This window comes from Guillardia theta (genome assembly GCF_000315625.1).
Source record: "Guillardia theta CCMP2712 unplaced genomic scaffold GUITHscaffold_14, whole genome shotgun sequence".
NCBI lineage: Eukaryota > Cryptophyceae > Pyrenomonadales > Geminigeraceae > Guillardia > Guillardia theta.
Window position 1 is genome coordinate 376,046 of NW_005434660.1, and position 21,008 is coordinate 397,053.

At 55.7% G+C, this 21,008-nt stretch overlaps 10 protein-coding genes across 10 annotated transcripts; 6 read left to right on the plus strand and 4 right to left on the minus strand.

The window, feature by feature from the left end:
- Window positions 1-325: 325 nt before the first annotated feature.
- On the minus strand, window positions 326-2,692 carry GUITHDRAFT_135161 (hypothetical protein; the record flags this gene model as incomplete). Its single annotated transcript, XM_005837422.1, has 11 exons — window positions 326-415; window positions 580-647; window positions 753-912; window positions 957-1,053; window positions 1,099-1,218; window positions 1,264-1,612; window positions 1,780-1,993; window positions 2,052-2,109; window positions 2,152-2,204; window positions 2,251-2,353; window positions 2,463-2,692. 11 exons carry the CDS (start codon window positions 2,690-2,692, stop codon window positions 326-328), a joined length of 1,542 nt encoding a protein of 513 aa, XP_005837479.1.
- A 2,002-nt stretch (window positions 2,693-4,694) lies between these two features.
- GUITHDRAFT_67040 (hypothetical protein) lies at window positions 4,695-5,057 on the minus strand (the record flags this gene model as incomplete). The annotated part of the gene is made up of 1 exon (XM_005837423.1): window positions 4,695-5,057. One exon carries the CDS (start codon window positions 5,055-5,057, stop codon window positions 4,695-4,697), a length of 363 nt encoding a protein of 120 aa, XP_005837480.1.
- Window positions 5,058-6,196: 1,139 nt separating this feature from the next.
- On the plus strand, window positions 6,197-6,676 carry GUITHDRAFT_151174 (hypothetical protein). The gene has a single exon (XM_005837424.1). The coding sequence runs from the start codon at window positions 6,222-6,224 to the stop codon at window positions 6,621-6,623; it is 402 nt and encodes a 133-aa protein (XP_005837481.1). The 5' UTR covers window positions 6,197-6,221; the 3' UTR covers window positions 6,624-6,676.
- Window positions 6,677-7,443: 767 nt separating this feature from the next.
- GUITHDRAFT_103734 (hypothetical protein) lies at window positions 7,444-8,140 on the plus strand (the record flags this gene model as incomplete). Its single annotated transcript, XM_005837425.1, has 2 exons — window positions 7,444-7,515; window positions 7,730-8,140. The coding sequence occupies 2 exons, from the start codon at window positions 7,444-7,446 to the stop codon at window positions 8,138-8,140; spliced, it is 483 nt and encodes a 160-aa protein (XP_005837482.1).
- Window positions 8,141-9,887: 1,747 nt separating this feature from the next.
- Window positions 9,888-12,140, plus strand: GUITHDRAFT_103735 (hypothetical protein; the record flags this gene model as incomplete). Its single annotated transcript, XM_005837426.1, has 1 exon — window positions 9,888-12,140. One exon carries the CDS (start codon window positions 9,888-9,890, stop codon window positions 12,138-12,140), a length of 2,253 nt encoding a protein of 750 aa, XP_005837483.1.
- Window positions 12,141-12,212: 72 nt separating this feature from the next.
- GUITHDRAFT_103736 (hypothetical protein) lies at window positions 12,213-12,692 on the minus strand (the record flags this gene model as incomplete). Its single annotated transcript, XM_005837427.1, has 1 exon — window positions 12,213-12,692. One exon carries the CDS (start codon window positions 12,690-12,692, stop codon window positions 12,213-12,215), a length of 480 nt encoding a protein of 159 aa, XP_005837484.1.
- A 906-nt stretch (window positions 12,693-13,598) lies between these two features.
- Window positions 13,599-14,855, plus strand: GUITHDRAFT_157286 (hypothetical protein; the record flags this gene model as incomplete). The annotated part of the gene is made up of 9 exons (XM_005837428.1): window positions 13,599-13,622; window positions 13,686-13,835; window positions 13,883-13,930; window positions 13,980-14,072; window positions 14,128-14,211; window positions 14,260-14,391; window positions 14,435-14,563; window positions 14,616-14,711; window positions 14,763-14,855. The coding sequence occupies 9 exons, from the start codon at window positions 13,599-13,601 to the stop codon at window positions 14,853-14,855; spliced, it is 849 nt and encodes a 282-aa protein (XP_005837485.1).
- Window positions 14,856-16,823: 1,968 nt separating this feature from the next.
- On the plus strand, window positions 16,824-17,516 carry GUITHDRAFT_66934 (hypothetical protein; the record flags this gene model as incomplete). The annotated part of the gene is made up of 1 exon (XM_005837429.1): window positions 16,824-17,516. A coding segment is annotated over one exon (693 nt), but the record flags the coding sequence as incomplete, so codon positions are not given.
- A 1,538-nt stretch (window positions 17,517-19,054) lies between these two features.
- Window positions 19,055-19,601, plus strand: GUITHDRAFT_151175 (hypothetical protein). The gene has a single exon (XM_005837430.1). The coding sequence runs from the start codon at window positions 19,070-19,072 to the stop codon at window positions 19,445-19,447; it is 378 nt and encodes a 125-aa protein (XP_005837487.1). The 5' UTR covers window positions 19,055-19,069; the 3' UTR covers window positions 19,448-19,601.
- Window positions 19,602-20,261: 660 nt separating this feature from the next.
- On the minus strand, window positions 20,262-20,873 carry GUITHDRAFT_151176 (hypothetical protein). Its single transcript, XM_005837431.1, has one exon. The coding sequence runs from the start codon at window positions 20,856-20,858 to the stop codon at window positions 20,481-20,483; it is 378 nt and encodes a 125-aa protein (XP_005837488.1). The 5' UTR covers window positions 20,859-20,873; the 3' UTR covers window positions 20,262-20,480.
- Between the last annotated feature and the right edge of the window lie 135 nt (window positions 20,874-21,008).

Sequence of the window (21,008 nt, forward strand, 5' to 3'; positions counted from 1 at the left end):
AGCCTCGCATCGAACCCACGAGGAAGATGATAGGCAGAGCATGGTATCCTACTCCTCAGGAACTACCGTCCAAAGGTCTGCTTCTAGTCTCCAAAACTTAGCTCCTAACCGCATGGTCAGCTCCGTCCCCTCGCGTTATACACTTTCACGAGCTTCTCGAGCAAGCAGCCGAAGAAGTAGCGGCACCACAGGCAAGCTTTCCCAAGCCGCTTGCCTTCTTGCTCTGAATCGGTACGCAGCATCAAGGTTGCAGCGCCTGGAAGAGATTCTGGAAAGAGAGCGCAGCAAGGTGTAGGAGAGGACTTGTGCTGTGCCTGGTCTAACTTCACGTGCAGCGGTTGGAAGCAGAGCGAGAGATCGAAGAGCTAAAGACGAAAGTGTTTGGAGGGTCTTCGGGCAAATAATAACTTGTCACCTGTCCATAACAGGAGCAGAAGAAAATGCTTCTGACTGAGGCTAGATATTGTGCGGAGATGATGAAGGGAAACAGAAAGAAAATCACCAGCAGACTGTCCTTGTCTGACTATCTCCCTGTCTCCTCCCATCATCGGTTCAAGCACGTAACGATTCCTGAGCGACCTGCCGCTGCGACAGCCTGCAATCTGCCTGCCTTCTTGTGAGCAAGGCAGGGGGGGAGCCGAGCTTACCTTGAAACAAGCGAATGCGGTGAAGTGCGACTTGAGCAGGGGGGAAGGAAAGCCTTCGTTGCTCCCCTTGAGCTTCAACTTGCGGCTTCAGATCTTGTATGGCACCTTCGTCCTCCTCCTCCTGCTTCCGCTTCTTGCCGGCTGCCGGACTTTTTTGTTTTCCCTTCTCGTTCCCCTTCTTTTGCCCATCCTTGCCAAGACGGTCGGCAGTCTTGAAGGAATCAGCATCGGTGGATCTCGCCGCTGTTCGAATCCGACGCTCAACCTGCCAGCTCTAAGAGAAGAGACGAGCTGTCGCTCATGTCGTACCTGCGGGCACGCCTCGAATCTCTGCTTCAGGCTCCTGCTCAGGCGGTCGGGCGCGTTGCTCACTCGCAGCTCCATCACATTCTGCCTCATCGCAAGCCTGCAGACAAATGAGCCTCCAAGGCCAGAAGCGTCTCCCGCCTACTCGGCCATGAGGAACGAGGTCGGGAGGGGCAGGTGGACGGGGTCCAGCAGGCCCAAGGGCATCTCGAGCATCGTGCCCTCAGAGGAGGCAAGAAGAAGCACGTCCGTTGCTTCATCGAAGCTGAAAGCACGCTCAGCAACGCCCCAGCAGCTGAGATTCGCTTACATCGAGTCCCAAAAAGTGAACTCTCGTGCAAAAATCCACCGTTGCACCATCTGCTTGATCGCTAGGGTGCCAACACGTCCATCGTCCAGAGTGAAGACGATGGCTGGTCTTCCCTCATCGCTCTGCGATCCTCCCTTGCTCTTCCTCCCCTGGGCTGCTTGCCGCTTGCTTCCTCCGTCTACCCACACGAGCGACGTCACCCACGTACCCTTAGACACACTTTGCACGAAGATGGGCCAGTTGAGGTTTTCAATGCTCCACAGCTTCACCTTGCCGTCGATGCCCCCTGTTGCAAAACTCCCGCTGGAAGCAATGGCATCATCGTCTACAGACTCTTCCCGCTCCTCACCTTGAGCACCACGAGAGACAGGTAACTGCAGCAGCCTCCGAGGCATGCGCCTCTCTCACTCCTTCATATACCGACTGCCTCCACGTCTCCTCCACACAAGCATCGCCGCCTTCCTGCTTTTCTGCCTCCCCGCAGTCAGAAAGGATCCGGATATTTCCCGCACGCACCGAGCAATTCAGGGAGAAGGGGAAGCAGGAATATTGAGCCCGCCGTGGTCCCTGCTGCCACCCAGGGTTCTGCTTCCCCCGGGGACCACGAGAGGCAAGTTGGATAGCCCTCGTTGACGAGGAGCGAGAAGAGAGGTCCGTGAGTGAGGTGGAACCCTTGAGTTTCTGTGTGGAGGGAGACAAACTTGTTGTTGTCATGGGGCACCGATGAGCTCTGCAAGGCAGGTCAATCAGTCCGATGAGGAGGGGCCGCAAACACAAGGGGAGCTCACGGGGACCGAGTAGACCAAGATGTGCCCGCTGCTCGTTGCCGCCGCAAAGATGCCCAACCTGTGCGCTGCTCAACGGTCGAGGGGCCAGGAAGGGCTGGACCTGAAGGTGGTGCGGCTGCAGCGAGCTGGACACCAGGACAGAGCCAACGCAATCTGAAGAGCAAAGTTGAGATTGCTGAAATGCAATCTTCGTTCTCACTCCGCAATCAACACCAAACGTGTACTCGAGCGAGGGAGCATATGATCTGTCAATCACCGATTCCTGCTGGCTGTCCACGAACACTTTCCAAACCTGGATCAGACTGCAAACAGGGAGAATCAGTGAAAGCTGCAGGGAGAAGAAAAGGCCAAAGATCAAGGAGCATCATGCTGGCGGCAAGCAGGTCTGTTTCCCTTGCGTGCATCACTTACCTCTTGCTGTTATCTCTCGTCCGGATTTGCGTCTCTTCATGACCTGATGGCATGGTGGCAAGAGCAAGAAACCCTTCCGCCTGCAAGCAGATCAGAGACTTTCTTCCAATCTCCTTCCTCCCTCCTACGCCATCCATTGAGTCCGTGAAGGGAGGTGCCCAATCCATCGCCCATACAGATCCTCCCACAAACAAGACACAGCCATGCGCCTTTTCTCGATGCTGCAACATGTTCGCAATGAGCCGTCTGATAACACATCACAAGCCTTGACCGGGGTTCTGCTCTCATTGGAGTCTCGTTCTGGGCATATCAAAGAGCTTTGGAAAACCTTCAACTCTATTTGCAGGAGCTCACACACAAACCTTGGACAAGAGAATGCACGCCTACCAGATGTAAACTGAGGACGAATACCGCCTACGACTTCCTGGGCTACTGGATCATGACGAGGGTTATACTAGAGGTAGTCATTCTCATGTATCTACAACATCATGAACAACCAACGTACTCCACGAAAAAGAAGTAGAGCTCTGCGCCAGTCCATACTCGGCCTGCAGGATTTGGCTGCGATGGTTCAAATTTCATCAGGACAAACTTGCAGCAAGAAAGTTTGCCTGTTCATGGAGGAGAAAAGCTCAGTGTTCAAGTAGGATTACGCTTCCAAGAGCACCTACTTTCCAATGGGTGTCAGCTCTACATGGTCAGCGCGTGTATACAATCACCATCACCATCACCATCATCACCATCACCATCACCATCACCATCACCATCATCACCATCATCATCATCATCACCATCATCATCATCATCATCATCATCATCATCATCATCATCATCATCATCTCACGTCCGACCAGATCACTACATCGTCGTCGTCATCGTATCACCTCTGCCGCCATGGTCTGGTTGAGTATGTTGTTGCCTCCTCTCTTCGGCTCACAGCAGATCTAGCGAGGCAGCGTATCTGCTTGCCCTCTCACTCATCTGACCAACAAGCCCGTACATGCTTCCGCACTTCAGTGAGCATGGAGTCGTTCCTCAACTTATTAGGCTTGCCGGGCCGGGCCGGGCCGGGCCGGAGGCTTGCCGGGCCTTCTTACTCAAAATTAAGTTAAAAATCGGTGATCAGTACGAGCCTCCGACAATCAGGCCGGGAGTCGGACAGTCGGAGGACTGGAGCCTCGGAGGTCACTGTTGAAGCCTCGGAGGCTCAGGGCCCCCGCCTCAGGCGGCGCTCCGAGGCTCGCCGCGCGGCCGCAGTACGGTACTGAGTCATGATCAACCGTGTCAGTGATGACAGTGATTGTCCTCGTACAACTCAGGCTGATGAAAGTTTTGACACTGATAACGTTGAGTAAAGACTCCCGAGGGCCTGCTCAGTGCCGGCGGCGCCACTGAAAGTTCCGATAACAAGCGGCTGAGCGGCAAGCCCGGCCCGTGAGATGGCGGCCCCTCCCTCTCCCCACCCCCGCCGGGCTCACGCCTGGTTTATTGGTCTGTTTGTCATCAGATCGTTGAATTGGAATTTATCGCATTGATGTGATCATATTTGAACTGATGACACGGCATGGAAGTACTACCCGGGCGGTCAATGACTCTGGCACTACTGCTGGGCTATCAGTGCCACCACGGCGGGCATTGACGACCGTCCGACTAGCTAGCGCCAGAGCCGCTCGGCCCTCCTCAGACCCACTGGAATCATCATCGGACGATCTCAGGCTCCATCAATTCAACTTGGCATCGCAGTTTGACCGATTTCACATTCTGCAGTCAATAGCAATAATGACGACCGTAAGGCGAAACAGTGACCGCGTACGGTAGTACCGTAGCACTTGATCTCCAAGACAGACACCTGACACTTGAGCGAGAATAAACACGTCAGCACAATCATCAACCACTCAGGCCATTGACAAGTGAGAGGTACTACAATTACAATTCCCGGTGGAAGGGTCACGTTGAATGAACAATCAACCAAACATGACACGCGAATCAATCATGAAAAACCATAAAAACACAGGATGAGTCTTACATTTCATCCCTTCTGTACACTCCCACCCTTCACGATCTCCATTCTGCTCCCCTGCCCCACAGGGCCTCCTAGACTAGACAGTAAGAGCCGGTTAAGATCGATAGAAGCCAGGCAGACTCGAACTGCCTCTTGCAGCACCAGCAGCTTCTCGTTCGGTGTCGAATAACACCAGTTGGACCCTCGCATCCTTCCTCTCCTCTCACTCCTTACGAGGACGAAGTGTACTTGGTCACAGCCTTGGTTCCCTCGGACACAGCGTGCTTGGCGAGCTCTCCAGGAAGGATGAGACGCACAGCAGTCTGGATCTCGCGAGCAGACAACGTTCCCTTCTTGTTGTACCTCACAAGCTTGCCGGCCTCGTTCGAGATCTTGTCGAAGATGTCCGAGATGAACGAGTTCATGATCGACATGGCCTTGGTGGAGATACCGGTGTCAGGGTGAACCTGCTTCAACACCTTGTAGATGTAGATGGAGTAGCTCTCGCTCCTCCTCTTCTTCTTCTTCTTCTTGTCGCCCTCAGCCTTGGGCTTCTTCTCCTTCTTGGGCTTCTTCTCCTTCTTGGGCGGCATGCCTCCGAACCCCATGCTGCTTGGATTGTGCTGGTCGCAGCTGCCGCCTTGTAATTTAAAGGGCTCGAGCCCCCCGCCCCCTCTCCTCCCTCACCCTCGCCCCGTTGGCTCCCGCCTCCTGTTTTTCGGGGATCATCATCAAGTGTGCCGGCCGGGCTCGCCTCCGAGGCAGACCTTTTTTTTAACTGAACTTTTTTTCTTTCAAGTTTTGAATCCCATACAGCCTCCGAAACTAGCAGCCCGGCCTGCCAGGCTGGCGCCGCCGGGGCCCGGCCCAGTGACGGGCGGCCCGGCCACTAAGGCCCCGGCCGGATCGCCAGCCCGGGCCCGGCCCAGACGGGCCGCGTGACTTCATGTGGCCGGTCCGGCCCCCGGCCCCCGGGCCGGGCACGGTTCGATGGAGGCTTAGGCCGCCAGTCACTGACTCGGACTTGCCGCGGGATGATGGCCCGCCGCCGGAAGCTGCGCCCCGGTTGGGCCTCCGAGGCTCGTCCGAGTCGGCGCTACCGTACACTGTGCCAGTCGGACAGTCACACCATCACTTAGCAGCTTCCGAAGCCCCCCGTTCGCGGCCCGGCCCGCCCGGCGTTCGCTGAGTCACCGTTTTTCAAGTCACGCGGCCGCCCGGGTCTAAAAAATAAGTTCTCGAACAGACTCGGACCGGAGGACCGTCGGACGGTCCGGCGCGCTGACGGGCCGCCGCCGCCTGTCACATGGGACGATGATCATCGGATGACAAGGTCCGATCATCGGGGCCGTTTTTGCTGACCCCATGCAAAGCCTCCGTGTGTCTCAAAGTGTAACTTTTCCTTTCGTCAATTTCAGATTATTATTGTGCCCAGTACCGCCAGTAGCCCAACAGACAGTCATCACCCACCCTGTTTACCTACTGATGGTTAGCAACAAGTGGGTATCGACGACAGTCTTTAGAGGGTACCGGTCCTATTTAGGATGTGGCCAATTGGCTTCCAACCGTTGCAAGATGAATCGGTCAGAATGAGCACGGACTACTTTACTGCAGGCTCCGTGTTTTGTTTTGTTTTCTTTCAGCGGATATGCTTGGTTTGGCTCTTTCTTATTATTCCTTATTCCCCCAACTCCCGATTCCTGTAAAGCTTTCCCGTTGCCGATTTGCTTCTGAAACCGCCTGCCCAGTCCCTCCCCATGGAAGTCAAAGCCACCAGAGTCAAGGTCTGCCCTCGCCCTCGAGGAAACGTCTTGAGCTACTCCCCTCAAGAGCCCGTCAGCCTCGACCAAGCCCTGGTCAAGTCGCTCTTTCATCTCACGCAGTATGAGGCAGCCCAGGCTATCGGGATCTCTCTGTCCTCTCTCAAGCTAGCCTGCCGTCGCATGGGCATCAGAAAGTGGCCCTACAACCGACGGAATATGTCGAGGAAAAGCGAGACGAAACGGCCCGCTGGCAAGGAGGGCTCAGGAGCGAGTGAGGGGGAGGAAGAAGCAGCCATGCATGTGCTGTTTGCTCAGACGAGACCGTACTGGCTGGAGTCAGGCTTGGAGGAGCTGCTGGAGGAGAGCCTGATGCATGTGTCCGGGAGGGCGTTGTAGATTGTTTCTTGAACTGTGTACAATAGATGAAAATGAAATTTGTTTGTTTTTACTTTTATTTGCAACCATGCTTCACACAACCACCACAACAAGTTCGTCACACCCCGAAGCTTGACGGGTTGCAAACGTCTACAGCGAATGCACAAGGAACCTCTGTTAGATCAGCGTGGCGTACAAGATGAGGAGAGAGATCAGACCCTTCTAGCTGAATAGGCCAAGCAAGGACTACCTGTAGTCCTTGCATGCACGAGCACACTCGATTTGTGCAAGCTCTCATTTTTTGCAAGCTTCTGCTCCACTTCTTACCAGGAATGAGGAAACCACCCGTGCTAGAGGCGCTCTCTTTGCCACCAGGGTTCATCCTCTAGAGCACATCTAGCAGTTGTATGCTTTCAGTCCTTCGAGAGTCCTTCGCCTGACTTTGTTGACGATCAAGGCTAAACCTAGCTTTGAGTGCAAGATAACTTTATCAGAGCCCTAGCACAGCGAGCTGTCAATGGCATATTTTACCGAGTTTTTCTTATGGCAATGTTTGGTTTTCTGTTTGTAACGTGTATAGGGGGTAGCTGGCGCACATGGTATTTTCTTCTCACGATGCTGGCAAACGGCACATTAGCACCCTTTCTGACGGTGCTTTGCTCCCTCCTTTCACGCAACCTGCTCTTGAAGGTTCAGAGTGGTAATATTCGAAGATGATTATTTCCAATGCAACACAATCATAAATACAGGATCGCGAACAACAATGCCATGTTGTTGATTCATATTCGTTACAATCTTTCTCAAAGATTGAAATTCGTTACAGTCTTACTATACTCAAAACATGTCATATATATCTAGGAGTGACTGGGCGGAGGACGTCTACCTCGTCAGCTTTGACTGGATGCTGACAAACGTGAGGCTCGAGCGTAGCTGAAACTACTCTCTTTCACTTTTGAATTCTTGCAGCCTCTTCGGAGAAGAATATCTTTTTTTCTTTAGCCCGCTTGTTCCCCCACTTGAAACTCGTAGGTGACACCACGCTACTCCCCGCGACGCCGTCTCCTCACGCCTGTTCCCCTCCTCTTTGTCTTTTCAAGTGTCGTTCTTCTGTGACAACGCCTGCCCAGTCCCTCCCCATGGAAGTCAAAGCCACCAGAGTCAAGGTCTGCCCTCGCCCTCGAGGAAACGTCTTGAGCTACTCCCCTCAAGAGCCCGTCAGCCTCGACCAAGCCCTGGTCAAGTCGCTCTTTCATCTCACGCAGTATGAGGCAGCCCAGGCCATCGGGATCTCTCTGTCCTCTCTCAAGCTAGCCTGCCGTCGCATGGGCATCAGAAAGTGGCCCTACAACCGACGGAATATGTCGAGGAAAAGCGAGACGAAACGGCCCGCTGGCAAGGAGGGCTCAGGAGCGAGTGAGGGGGAGGAAGAAGCAGCCATGCATGTGCTGTTTGCTCAGACGAGACCGTACTGGCTGGAGTCAGGCTTGGAGGAGCTGCTGGAGGAGAGCCTGATGCATGTGTCCGGGAGGGCGTTGTAGATTGTTTCTTGAACTGTGTACAATAGATGAAAATGAAATTTGTTTGTTTTTACTTTAGGGTTTGCAGGCTGTTTACATTGAACCAGCCTCGCGGCAAAGAGAGTTTTCTACACGTCATAGGCAGTTGCACTACAGGGAGGACTAAAAACGTTTCAAGGCTATCACGTTTGGTTCAGTCCTAAGTGTTCAACGAAACATTCCGCAATTTTGCATCTAATCATCATTCCTGCATCAGGATGCTCTTTTCACCGAAGCGGACTGCCTGGATGGACCTCCTCTTCCCGAGGTCTAGCTAGTGCTACTACGAGCACTATGTGTAGTAGCAGCACTACGAGCACTATGTGTAGTAGCAGCACTACGAGCACTATGTGTATAAGTAGCACTAGCTGATGAGGGAACTGTCCCAACGAACAAGCGAAGTTGTGCTTGGGACGAGGAGGATGCAAGCTTGAAGCTAGATTCTTTTATGTACAGCAGACAATAGTACAGCCTCGGACACTGTTAATTGTGGTTCGTATCCCGGAGGAATGGGAGAGAGAGGACCTGGCCTCCCTTTCAATGATAGAGTTGGAGACAGATCTCGTTTCCGTTGTACTTGTACTGTGCAACAAGACAGAGTACTGGAGTTGCAGCCAGATCACCGGATTGTAAAAGGCGCTGACCGGTGGGCGTGCCGCATCCCGCTGTACATGAGTTAACAAATCTAGCTTCTTTGCGCATCATCTGTTCACTCGCCCTTGTAAGTGCACTACTATGATCGCTCTTCATGACCTAACGCTCAGTTGTCACCGAGTCAAGTTGGTTCACCGCCGCCGATCATATTCACGCTGAGTCTCGCGGCGCCCGCATCTTTACTCAAAGTTAACTTAGTAAGTTAAAAAGCAGCCTAGGCATCTACTGAATCAGGCTGCAGCGGGCACGGTGTCGGGCGGTCGGCGGCGCCCGGACTCGGACGGCCCCCGGATAAGCCGCCGCTTCAACCGGGAGTATCAGTGCCCGGCCCGCCGCCCCCGCGGCGGCCCAGGGCCGCCCGGCAGCCTGGGGCCGCCGGCCCGGGGTGGAACTTGCTTCGGCGGCGCGGCCCGGCCGCGGTGCGGGCCCGCCCCGGGTACGGTCCGACACCGTACTGCGGCCGGCGGCTGCTGGCCGATGATGCCGCAGACGGTGCCAGCCACAAGGAGGCTGACCGGGCCCGGACTAAGCCTTACGCCGCCGGCGCCGGACCGGGCCGCCGCTGAGCGGCTGCGTGGCGGGCTCGCGGCGGCAGTGGCCGGGCCGCCGGGCCATAATCCGACTCGGCGATGCCATGATCATCGTCGGCCCGGCCCCGGGCCGGGGCGGCGGCCGGGCGCCGCCCGGTCAGCCTGGCCGGCGCTGCCGGGGACGCCGGGAAGTCCGGCCGCCAGGCTCACCGTCTTGGCGGATCTTCTGGCGGATTGTCAAGACGGTTGAACGAAAGCAAGTTGAACTCAGTGACTCACGCCACGGTCCCCGGGGAGCGGCCGGCTGCCGCCTCAGATGTGCTGTATGAGATGGACGTGGGTCAAGTGCACAGGGATAAGACCACCCCTCTTTGTACCCTCATAAGCACCGGTGAGACCAACCAACTGCTTTCATTGGTCGAACTGCCAGCATGTACGCAGTAGGGGAGGAGGTACTTGCGCTGCTATGGCAGGGATCCTCCTCTCCCTCATCCTCATCATCCTCTCCGGAACGATCGCCTGATCCACTCAGAGCCCTGTCCTCCATGTCCTTCTTCTCTTCGATGAACAAGTTGTCTCACCAAGGGTCTCTTCCTGCACTTCAACCGCAAGCTGCACAGGCTGAAACCCTCCATGGTGTTGATGGCAAGGCGAGGAGGAGGCTGCACATTCCACAGGCTGCTGTGTTCGTCCAGGGTGTCTTGACAGAATGGTACTTTCACTCCAGGGGCAGAATCATGAAGAAAGCAAAGAAAAGTTTGGAGAAGGAAAACTTGCTGAAAGAGTTCGCACGTGAGAACTCTGCAGGAAGACCGGTTGCGTACCTGATAGTGCATCACAAGGGGGAGGATGGATTGTTTACAACGCAGGTTAAGGTCTTGGAAGAGAACGGATTCAATTCCACTGTCAGAAATGCGTTTTCGACGCAGCTGACGGGAACTGTTGTGGAGTATGTTGTAGGGAAAAAGAGGCCGGTCAAGCCGTGGCTGCTGAACCCTCCACTTGACCCCAGGACTGAAGGAGCTGCTTGCTTTGAATGCGTGTGGACGAAGGAGAGAATCAGCGTCAAGCTCAGGCACGAGGACGACTTGAAGGCTGTGGCTCATACCTGCTTTCAGCATAAGGATAACGACGGCAGGATCAGGTTTGACAAGCCGCGAACTTTCATTCAACACGTCAGACACGAGTTGGGAGCCCAGCAGGGTCAGAGCTTGAAGCCCATCAAGGCTGTAGGCCAGTCGTTCAAGAGGTTCCCCGCCATCTGCGGGTATTACAACAACTCCACCTGGCGGGTGATGGCTGAGGGCGACCCTTCCAAGGTCGTTTACGTCAAGAACTTCCGCTCATGGCAGTCTAGAGATACAATCAGCGGTCAGGCCCAAGAGGACGAAGGGCCCCAGCTAGGAGGGCCTGACTACAGCGAGTACGGCAACGGGGTCATAATCTCCCTCGAGGAGCACTCGGCGATTCGCGACTCGCTCCGTTCACTCGTACATCAGCTCGAGCTCTCGCAGGACGGGGCGGGGGAGAGCCCCAAGGTGAAGCATCTCCTTGCTTTCTTCAAGAGATCGCGGAACGGACACTTGTACCTCATCTGGAGCACCGCAGCCCTCCTCTTCCCTTCAGAGAACATGAGCAACCGCAAGTTTGTGAGTGGGACGAAGGAGTTCTCCGACTACACGGAGCTGCTGCAAAACCTGGTCATTCATCCTGGTTGGTACAACAGGTTCTGCTCTTCCGAAGACGATGTTGAGAAAGGCCTTCTGAAAGCTTTCGACCTGCGATCAACCACCATGGACTTCAAGGAGTTTCTCAACTTCCTTAACAAGATCGGCCTCTTACCCAGGAGAATCACCAGAGAAGAAGCGGGCAAGATCTTCAGAAGGGCGAACCGAACCAAAGGTGTGAGCGACGATGACGTTTACGAGATGAGCTTCAACGAGTTCAAGTCCGCTCTCAAGCTCATCGTCGACCTGCTCGGCCTGGAGTGGCGGCCCATCCTCTGCGCAGCTCGCATCGGGGAGATTCTTTTCAACCCCAAGGTCTACAAGAGGTTCTGCTTCGGCGAGCAGGGGAACGAGATTCACTTCAACCAGCTCTGCAACCTCCTGCTCACCTATCGCCTTCTGCCTGCCTTCATCTCCAAGGAGGATGCTGAGAAAATGTACCGCCGGACTCTGAGAGAACAGGAGGGAGGAGGAGGAGGTGTTGGTGGTAGCAGTTTTCTGCTGAAATCAGCCCAGGATTCTCCCGTAGTCTCTTCCCCAGCAGCGACCCACCATACCGGCCTCTCCCGCCACAACAGCATCATCGTCAACGTTCAGTCCGGTCTGCACGAGACAGGGTTCCGGGCCTTCATGATCGCACTGGGAGACAGATTCGGCATGCAGATCGACAAGAAGAAGGATTGTGTGATTTCTCCCTTCACCGAGCAGATCCTGGGCAGCCAGATGCCTCCCGAGATGCAGAGCGACTCGGATGTGGTTGAGAGATTATACCACCACCCCTACAAAACCTCTCCCCTCAGGCCCCCCTCCTCTCCCCTTCGTCCGGTGAACCTGCAGCAAAGCTCGACTTTGAGCGTGAGCGTCACTGCTACGGACGTGAGCACAGCAACGGATGGGGAACAGCAGCAAGTCGAGGTCGAGCAGGTGAAGGAGAGGCTCCCCAAGGTCAGAAAGAAGCTAAAGAGCTCAGTGAGGAAGTTGGGTGAGCCATCGAATGGTGAGGACAAGCTGGAGCCTCAAAAGATCAAACTCTTTCGTATCAGGAGTGGGACTTCTTCGCCTGTACATTAAATTCGTCCTGTACATTTCAACTCCCTTGCTCCTCCCATCAACTTCCGTCCCACTCAAGACTTGCTCCTTCTCTCATCTCTCGGCTTCGAACTTCCCCTTGTTCATCCAACGCATCGCTCGCGTCCCTACCGCCGCACAACAGAAGAGCGCTGCCATGGCAACAGGAGCCGCTGCTGTCCAGACCAGCACGGAGCCAGCCAGGCACTGGCCGAACTCAACGACGAGGACGAGGAGAGGGAGCTCGTGCACCTGAGCAAGGAAGGAAGACGGAGAGCATTGCGAGAAGGGAAGCATGAAGAGAGGGATCAGCATAAGCTGGATAGGTGTCAAGAGCAGGTTGATCGCCACGGACAAGGCTGAGACAACTGGAGTCACGGTGAATCTTGTCCGAAGGAGGAGGAGGAGGAAGAACACAGCGATGGTCGTTGCACCAGGAATGGGAAAGAGCCCTCCCCATCCCCCTGCGCTCAGAGAAATTCCCAGCTCAGTCGCGCTCATCCTGACTGCAGGCTCATAGAGCTCGTGCCGGAGAAACCTCTTGAGTCGATCCATGGCGCCTTGTTTCGTCGTCAACAAACTCCTTTGACCTTCACATAGGAGCGCTGCTCTGCCCGAAAGCTCGACCCCATGTCGCTGCGAAGTGCTTCCCCTCTGTTCGGCAGCCCTAGAGGGCCGACTAGACTCGCTATGGAGCGAGCGGGCAGACTACATGCACCTACTCCAAGGGTCGGAGGGTTCTGACAGCGATAAGGCTGATCGCCAAACGACAAGAGAGGTGGACGGGAGAGAAGTGGGAGGAAGAGCGAGCAAAGACGGCTCGCAGGGGGAGTAGAATGCAGGAGGGAGGAGAGGAGGAACACAGAGAGGCGGGAGTGAGGAGGGGGGTGAGCGAACGCCCTGCCTCAGAGGTTTCGGATACTCACGGATACCAGTACGAATACCAGCACGAATACCAGCACGGATAATCACGGATATCCTTGGTTCCAGAGGAATGCTGACTTTGTCAATGCGTCGCGGGGGGGCAGGGCTGACGACGATGCTGCTAGTGGCGTCATCGGTTGTCTGTCAGGTTGTCCTTCATCAAGATGATGTCTGCTGTGGCTCCTCTCTCAACTCTGCCCGTTCTCCTCTCGTTCACCTCTGTGAATGTTCAAGTGCAGCGACTCTGTCAGAATCGTTGGCCCTTCTAAGAAGCATTTCGGTGATGAAACTCCATTTGATCAGGCGGAAGCCTTCCTACAGCAACCTCTGCCTTCCTTGAGGTTGTGAAGACCTCCTTCTAGGCTGTGTGCCTGGATGTTCTGACATGGTGGAAGGGTTCGCGGAGGAGGTGCTGGCGCGCAGATGTGCATGCAAGGCAAGTCTTTCCCGACCATCGAGCTCAATGACGGTGAGGACCTCCTGCAACCCTCACTTACGTCACTGGGTTGCTCATCCCGTGAAGGTTCAAGACACCCCATGATTGGCTTCGGGACGTACAAAGTCGGTTTCATCCCTGCGAGCGCGTCGGCGGCCGTGGCTGGGCAGGAGGCGCAAGGATCGAAGCAGGAGACGGCGCGGGAGTGCGTCCTGTCGGCTCTCGAGTGTGGCTATCGCTTCTTGGATTGTGCTCAGTTCTATGGGAACGAGAGAGAAGTGGGGCTTGCGATCAAGGACAGTGGCATCCCCCGCGAAGAGTTGTTCCTTGCCAGCAAGGTCCTTGTGCTGCTCGCGGGTCCTTTGAAGCTCACTCAGCATGGAAGGTGTGGACAGACAAGATTTTCGAAGGAGCAGATGCAGTCAGGAAGCAGGTGAAGTCCGGGAGATAGGAGGGAGAACGATGTCACCCGCTCCTTCCAGGTCCAGCAAACCCTCGACGACCTCGGGACGGACTATCTCGACCTGTATCTGATCCATTGGCCAGTTCCCAGCAAGCACGTGGAGGCATACAAGGTTGTGTGCGTCTCTCTTGGATCCTGAGGAGGAGAGTGAAAGGGAGCTGTGCAAGGTGCTGGAGGAGCTGCAGGCTCAGGGCAAGCTGAGGTCGATAGGGGTGAGCAACTACGTCATCGAGGACCTCGAGGAGCTCATGGTGCGCTTGCCGACGTGTTGATGAGATTCCTTATGAACAACTCTGTAGCAATCGGCCAAGGTTGTTCCGGCGATCAATCAGATCGAGGTCAACCCGTTCCTGTACAGGAAGAGAACCATCTCCTACTGCCAGTCGAAGGGCATTGTTGTCCAAGCTTACCGGGCCCTGAGGGATGGCAAGGTACGAAGTGTTATCTGTAGTTTTCTGGCTGACTTGTGGACAGGCATTCTCACACCCGTTGATCCTTAAGATGTCGGAGAAGTACAACAAACCCCCTGCCAACATCCTCGGAAGGTGGTGTGTACAGAAGAACGTAATCTACATCCCCAAGTCGGTCAAGAAGGAAAGGATGGTAATTTGTTGGTGGTCCCAGCGTAGAATTGACTGCTCTCCTTTATGGGCAGCTTGCCAACATGGATGTGTTCGATTGGACGCTTGAGGAGAAGGATATGCAAGAGTTGGACCTCCTCACGACTGAGGAGAATCTAGAGACGTTCAAGGTGCTCGACCTGAGACCAATGCAACTTGTGCTGGTTTGAACTTACCAACAGGCCCTCTACCTGAAATGTGTTCTGAGAGATACTCCGCTGAGCGGCACGGAGGAGGGAAAGAAGTTGCTACGCACTGCCTTCACGATCGACTAAGGGCCGGGGCAGTAGCTGCAGCATCGCCACGGCCGCCGGCCCGTCACTTGAGTCATCTGGCTCCGACGTACGGTCGTACCCGCCGCCGGCGAACGGTCACGGCGCCGGGCCAGCAGGTAGTGAGCTCAGTGACCACCCGGGACTCGGTACAGTGGCAGTGCCACCGTGCGGCAGGCCGCGTGAGCCCGCGCCGGCGGCTCAGTGGCCCGGCCGGCACTGGCACTGCGGCAGCGGCACGGTCACGATGGTGGCACGCCGCCGGGACTCCAGCGGCAACACCGCGCCACGCCACGCCAATCCCGGCGGGCCAGCGCCGCCCGGCCTCGCCGCTGACTCCCGAGTCAGACTCAGGCCGCTGAGCCCGGCTGCCCGGCCGCAGTGCGGCGCCGTAGTGACCGTCGTGAACCTACGGTCCGTGGCGCTCAGATCGGACCGGCCCGTGACGCCGTGAAGGCTCCTCAGTCACTTCAGTTATCATCCGATTGTTAGTCTTTTTGCTCAAAGTTACTAAGTTAAAAATCAGTACGAGGACAATCAGGAGAGTCGAGGAGGCTTGACCCTGACACTGTCGCACAGGCCAAACGGCGAGAAGAGCAAAGACAGCGTTAGTAAGTTAGCCTATCCTCTCTCAGCGAGTCACCGCGTGGCCCCGGGCCGCATCGGAAGTGAGTCGTTGCCACCGAACGGCAGGCCGGGCCCAGCCGCAGCCGCAACCGCCGCTTCAAAGTTCAATGCCGCATGATGCATCACAGTGTCCCGGGTTACCGGGTCCTGCCACCGGACGGTGCCAGAGGGCCCGGGGTGCCGGGGGGCCGGCAGTGCCGCGGCCCGGGCCCAGTGCCAGCTGAGCCTGATCGGCGGTCACGGCCCTGGCCAGTGGCCGCACTTTTGAAGTTCGGCACTGCAGTGTGGACCGTCACGGTCCGACCGGGGAAACGGGCCCGACTCCCGAGTTCGGGTACGGTACTGCCATGCCCGGGGGCCGGGAACTGGCTCTGCCCGGCCGCGCGCGCACTGCGGTGCGGCAGTAACCGGCCGCAGCGCGGCGCGGCGGCCTGAGCCTACCCGGAGTCGCGCCGCCAGGGCGCCCCCGCGGCCCGGCCGGGCCCCCGGCGGCCCCCGGTGAACCCGCCGGTGGGCCGGGCCCGGGGGGCCGCCACTCCGCGGCGCCCGCCGCCGACTGAGCGGTCCGGGCCCGGGCCACACTAGCCGCCCCGCCGGATCCGATCATCGGATCGCGCAGCCTCCGGGCCGGCGCTGGCAGCCGCCACCGGCTGTTTACGGCAGAGTGTACCGCCCAATGCGACCCCCCGCTTGCGGCCGGCCACTCGTGACTGGAGCCAGATTTCAACGTTACTCCTCAAAAAAATAGTTGCATTCAACCAAAAGTTGAAGTTACAAGAACAAAGTTGAGGTTTCCGTCGAAAAATGAATGTATTCTCTCAATTTTAAAAAACAACTTTACTTATTTCATGCAGCCTTTTGCGCTCCCACCCCACCCTTCACAATGACATAATCAAAATATAACCCCTCTCAGTCATAGAGAAATACCCTATCCTAGGTGGGTACCTCAGCACCTTCACCCCTACTTCAAAAAACAAGTTATGTTCCCTTTTGCGTCCCAAGGGAAAAATAGCACCCACCTTCCCTTTATCCTACCAGGGCCTCTCCTCCCGCCCGCTGGCTTCACTGCTTTCTCGTAGCTGACCTCGTCTCAAAGCAGCTGCTATCCCTATCCCTCGCCTCTATCCTCCCTTTCTCCTCCCCTCACTTCTCTGAACATTTAGATTCATCCCTCCTCCTTGTCTTGACCCCGTAAATCGTTTCTCATCCCGAACCTACTGGCACTCGATCAATAGAAATTAATCTTCCTTCCAATGTCATCTGCACAGGCTGAGATTGCAAGTAGCTTCCATCAATACCTGGAGAGACTCGAAGAAAACTTCCCCAGGTAAACTATGATCTTCCATGTTGCATCTTGATAAAAACAATCAGCATGCATCTAACACTCTTTTTCCCTCTAGAGCTGTGCCAGAGAATGTCTTCATCGAGCATGCCAACAAAGTGCTCAACGATCACGGCTTCAACTCCAAGACTTCTATCAACCTTGTCAGTCACTGCCGAGACGAACTGTGCAGACCCTTCACTGAAGCCATCGACTCGACGTGGCAGAAGCCGAGCTTTAACATTGCTTCTCTTGCTGGAATGGTGTATTGTGGACGAACAGGCTTCAGAGCTGCCATGGCTCATGCCCCGAACATAGACGGAAAGGAGCGGTATGTCATCTGGGTAGCTTCGCACATTGCGCTCGGGGAGGGGGAACCTGGCATTGTCTACCGTCCTGGTCGGGAGCACGCCTCAACAGCATGCGGAGCTCTGCTTGCCGCATTGCGTGAGATTCAATCGGGAAAGCTCAACGTACAGCTCGACCCTACGGACTTGGAGATGTCCCTGCTGAAGCAGCAAATTGTGGGCTATTTGCGATACGGGCAAGTACCATCGCTGGTGGAGCTTACGTATGCCGTACACGAGTGCATCCTTGCAGACGTGAAACGAACGGCTCAGCTGGCTGTGGACCGAGATATGTGTGAGTACGTGATCATCTCAGGGATTCAAGTACATGGAGCATACAACAGTAACTTCTTCTGGCCAGGAACGTTCGTAAAGTACACACCGACAGGAGTTGAGGATCTTTACGAGGATTACGCTGCCTCGGTGTCGGACTGGACTATCAATGACTGGGTGGAGGTGGAGTCTCTTGCTCTGCTACAGAGGAAGGAAAGAGAGGCGAGGCTGGCTGTGAAACGAGGTGATCTACAGGCCCTGAAGGAGATCGAACTTCCCCTCACTAAGATCCGGGATAACACTCGACGGTCGCTTCTACATGTCGCGGCCATGCATGGCAAGATCGAGATTGCTGAGTTCCTGCTCAAGTCTGCAGAAAATCTGAATCGGTTCGTCAACCTGCGTGATAACTTGCACTTGACTGCGATGGACTACGCGGTGCAATACGAGCATGACGAGCTGGCCGAGCTGCTGATGGAGAATGGAGGAGGGCTGGAGGGAGAGTGGCTTCAAGAAGAGCTTGTCAAAGCTGTCTCCAAGTGCGATCTCAATCAACTCAGCAGGCTCATGTGGTATGCCAAGGACATTCCTGCAGCCATCAAATCCACCAATCAGGATGGCAAGTCGTTGGTTCATGTTTGTGCTGGATCTCGTGACGCGAAAAGAGCGGAGATGCTGCAGCTGCTGTTGTCCTTTGGAGCTGACACAAATCTAGTGGATTTCTACGGCAACAACGCCGCGATGGCCATTCAAGAGAGGCAGGATAGAGAGCTGCTAGAGGTCCTAGAGAGCCCTCGAGTCTCGCTTGACTTGTCATCGGCAAGCACAGAGCTGAAAGTGGGTGCCCTTGCACAATCGAAGATGCCAAAGAGACGAGCCAAGTCGTTCGGATCCAACCTTTCGGAGTTTGGTTACTCGAGACAATCATCTTCTAATTTTTGATCGGCGGCCGCCGCATGATCCACAGACTCCGACGGCCCGAGTTCAATCCAGTCAGCAACTTAGCTCGACCGTAGCTTCCCGGTATCATACTGAGTACAATCGTTGCCAACCATCATGTGAGCTGCTGAGTCAAAGTTCCCGGCTTACTAACTTAAGCGGCCGCGGTCCGAACTTCAAAGCCAGGCCGCTTCCGACTCAGTACTCAGTGTGACCGGCCTCGCGGGCCCGGCCCGTCGCCGGTGCCCGACTCCCGCCTGATCACTGTGACCGTATCGGACGGGAGCTTGGGCGTGTGACTCGGCGAGTCCGGAGCCGGCGGACCGTACTGGGCCTAGTACCCTCAGAGCCAGGACTACTAGTACTACGGGCCCCGCCCTCACGGCGGCCGAGGTACGGTAGGCCCCGGGCCGGCCCGGCCCGCCGCGCCGTACGGTCGCCCGGCCCTCCGCCGCAGTGTCACTGAGCCGTGCGGCCGCCCGGCGACCGTACGGTACTATATTCCGGACCGTACTATGATCGGATCGGGGCCCGGGGGGCGCGGCCCTGGGACTCTCAGTGAACTCTTCTTGTACTCAAAGTAAACTCCGTTTCCATCGAAAAACAGGAGGCGGGAGCCAACGGGGCGAGGGTGAGGGAGGAGAGGGGGCGGGGGGCTCGAGCCCTTCAAACTACAAGGCGGCAGCTGCGACCAGCACAAACCAAGCAGCATGGGGTTCGGAGGCATGCCGCCCAAGAAGGAGAAGAAGCCCAAGAAGGAGAAGAAGCCCAAGGCTGAGGGCGACAAGAAGAAGAAGAAGAAGAGGAGGAGCGAGAGCTACTCCATCTACATCTACAAGGTGTTGAAGCAGGTTCACCCTGACACCGGTATCTCCACCAAGGCCATGTCGATCATGAACTCGTTCATCTCGGACATCTTCGACAAGATCTCGAACGAGGCCGGCAAGCTTGTGAGGTACAACAAGAAGGGAACGTTGTCTGCTCGCGAGATCCAGACTGCTGTGCGTCTCATCCTTCCTGGAGAGCTCGCCAAGCACGCTGTGTCCGAGGGAACCAAGGCTGTGACCAAGTACACTTCGTCCTCGTAAGGAGTGAGAGGAGAGGAAGGATGCGAGGGTCCAACTGGTGTTATTCGACACCGAACGAGAAGCTGCTGGTGCTGCAAGAGGCAGTTCGAGTCTGCCTGGCTTCTATCGATCTTACCGTCTCGTACTGTCTAGTCTAGGAGGCCCTGTGGGGCAGTTAAGGGTGGGAGGAGGGGGAGTACTTCGATGTTGATAAATGTTGACTTGACTTGAAAGCGATGAACTTGCTGTCCCTTGACACTTATGATTTGCCGGTCTTCGCTTTGTCTGTGCAGGTCCCTTTCCAGAATGCCGAATGTTCTTGGGCGCGCAAATGCGAGATGATGTATGCTTGCATGATACGTGCGGATATGCCGGCATGCCATCAGGAGCGCTACAATGCGGAAGAATCGAGACATCTCCTCGATGCTTTGGTTGAGAATGTTGAGACACGCAGAGATTCCTTGTGCAGATTGTACTTGTTGTCTTGCGTGGACCCCAGACAAGGCTTTTCACCAATGGAGTTCAATGGATTCGTAAACCCAATCCAAAGCCTGGTCAGTCCCGAGCAATTCATTTCATTCACTTTCTGTCCAATAAATCGCAGAAATGCTAAAGCGCAATCACACGACAAAGCTTCACAACGGCTTGATCTGACCACTCTAATGTAGCCCAGGCTTGAAAACAAGAGCAATTCCTTGGATCGCTCTGTATGGCACAATCCTGTTGTACACTGAGTATTGCTGTCAAGGCGACAACCAACAAACCTTCATTCCGTGAAGAAAATTTGTCACTGTATGCTCTAAGCTACTCGAGACTTCTCAAGCCAAGAAAGATTGGGGATCCATAACCAGTTGTATTATATCTGTTACCACATTATTGTACACCCTCCATTCTGCTCCTCTGCCCCACAGGGCCTCCTAGACTAGACAGTACGAGACGGTAAGATCGATAGAAGCCAGGCAGACTCGAACTGCCTCTTGCAGCACCAGCAGCTTCTCGTTCGGTGTCGAATAACACCAGTTGGACCCTCGCATCCTTCCTCTCCTCTCACTCCTTACGAGGACGAAGTGTACTTGGTCACAGCCTTGGTTCCCTCGGACACAGCGTGCTTGGCGAGCTCTCCAGGAAGAATGAGACGCACAGCAGTCTGGATCTCGCGAGCAGACAACGTTCCCTTCTTGTTGTACCTCACAAGCTTGCCGGCCTCGTTCGAGATCTTGTCGAAGATGTCCGAGATGAACGAGTTCATGATCGACATGGCCTTGGTGGAGATACCGGTGTCAGGGTGAACCTGCTTCAACACCTTGTAGATGTAGATGGAGTAGCTCTCGCTCCTCCTCTTCTTCTTCTTCTTCTTGTCGCCCTCAGCCTTGGGCTTCTTCTCCTTCTTGGGCTTCTTCTCCTTCTTGGGCGGCATGCCTCCGAACCCCATGCTGCTTGGTTTGTGCTGGTCGCAGCTGCCGCCTTGTAGTTTAAAGGGCTCGAGCCCCCCGCCCCCTCTCCTCCCTCACCCTCGCCCCGTTGGCTCCCGCCTCCTGTTTTGATTGTCAGTTACGTCTTGTCCGTTCGGGCTCGCCTCAAT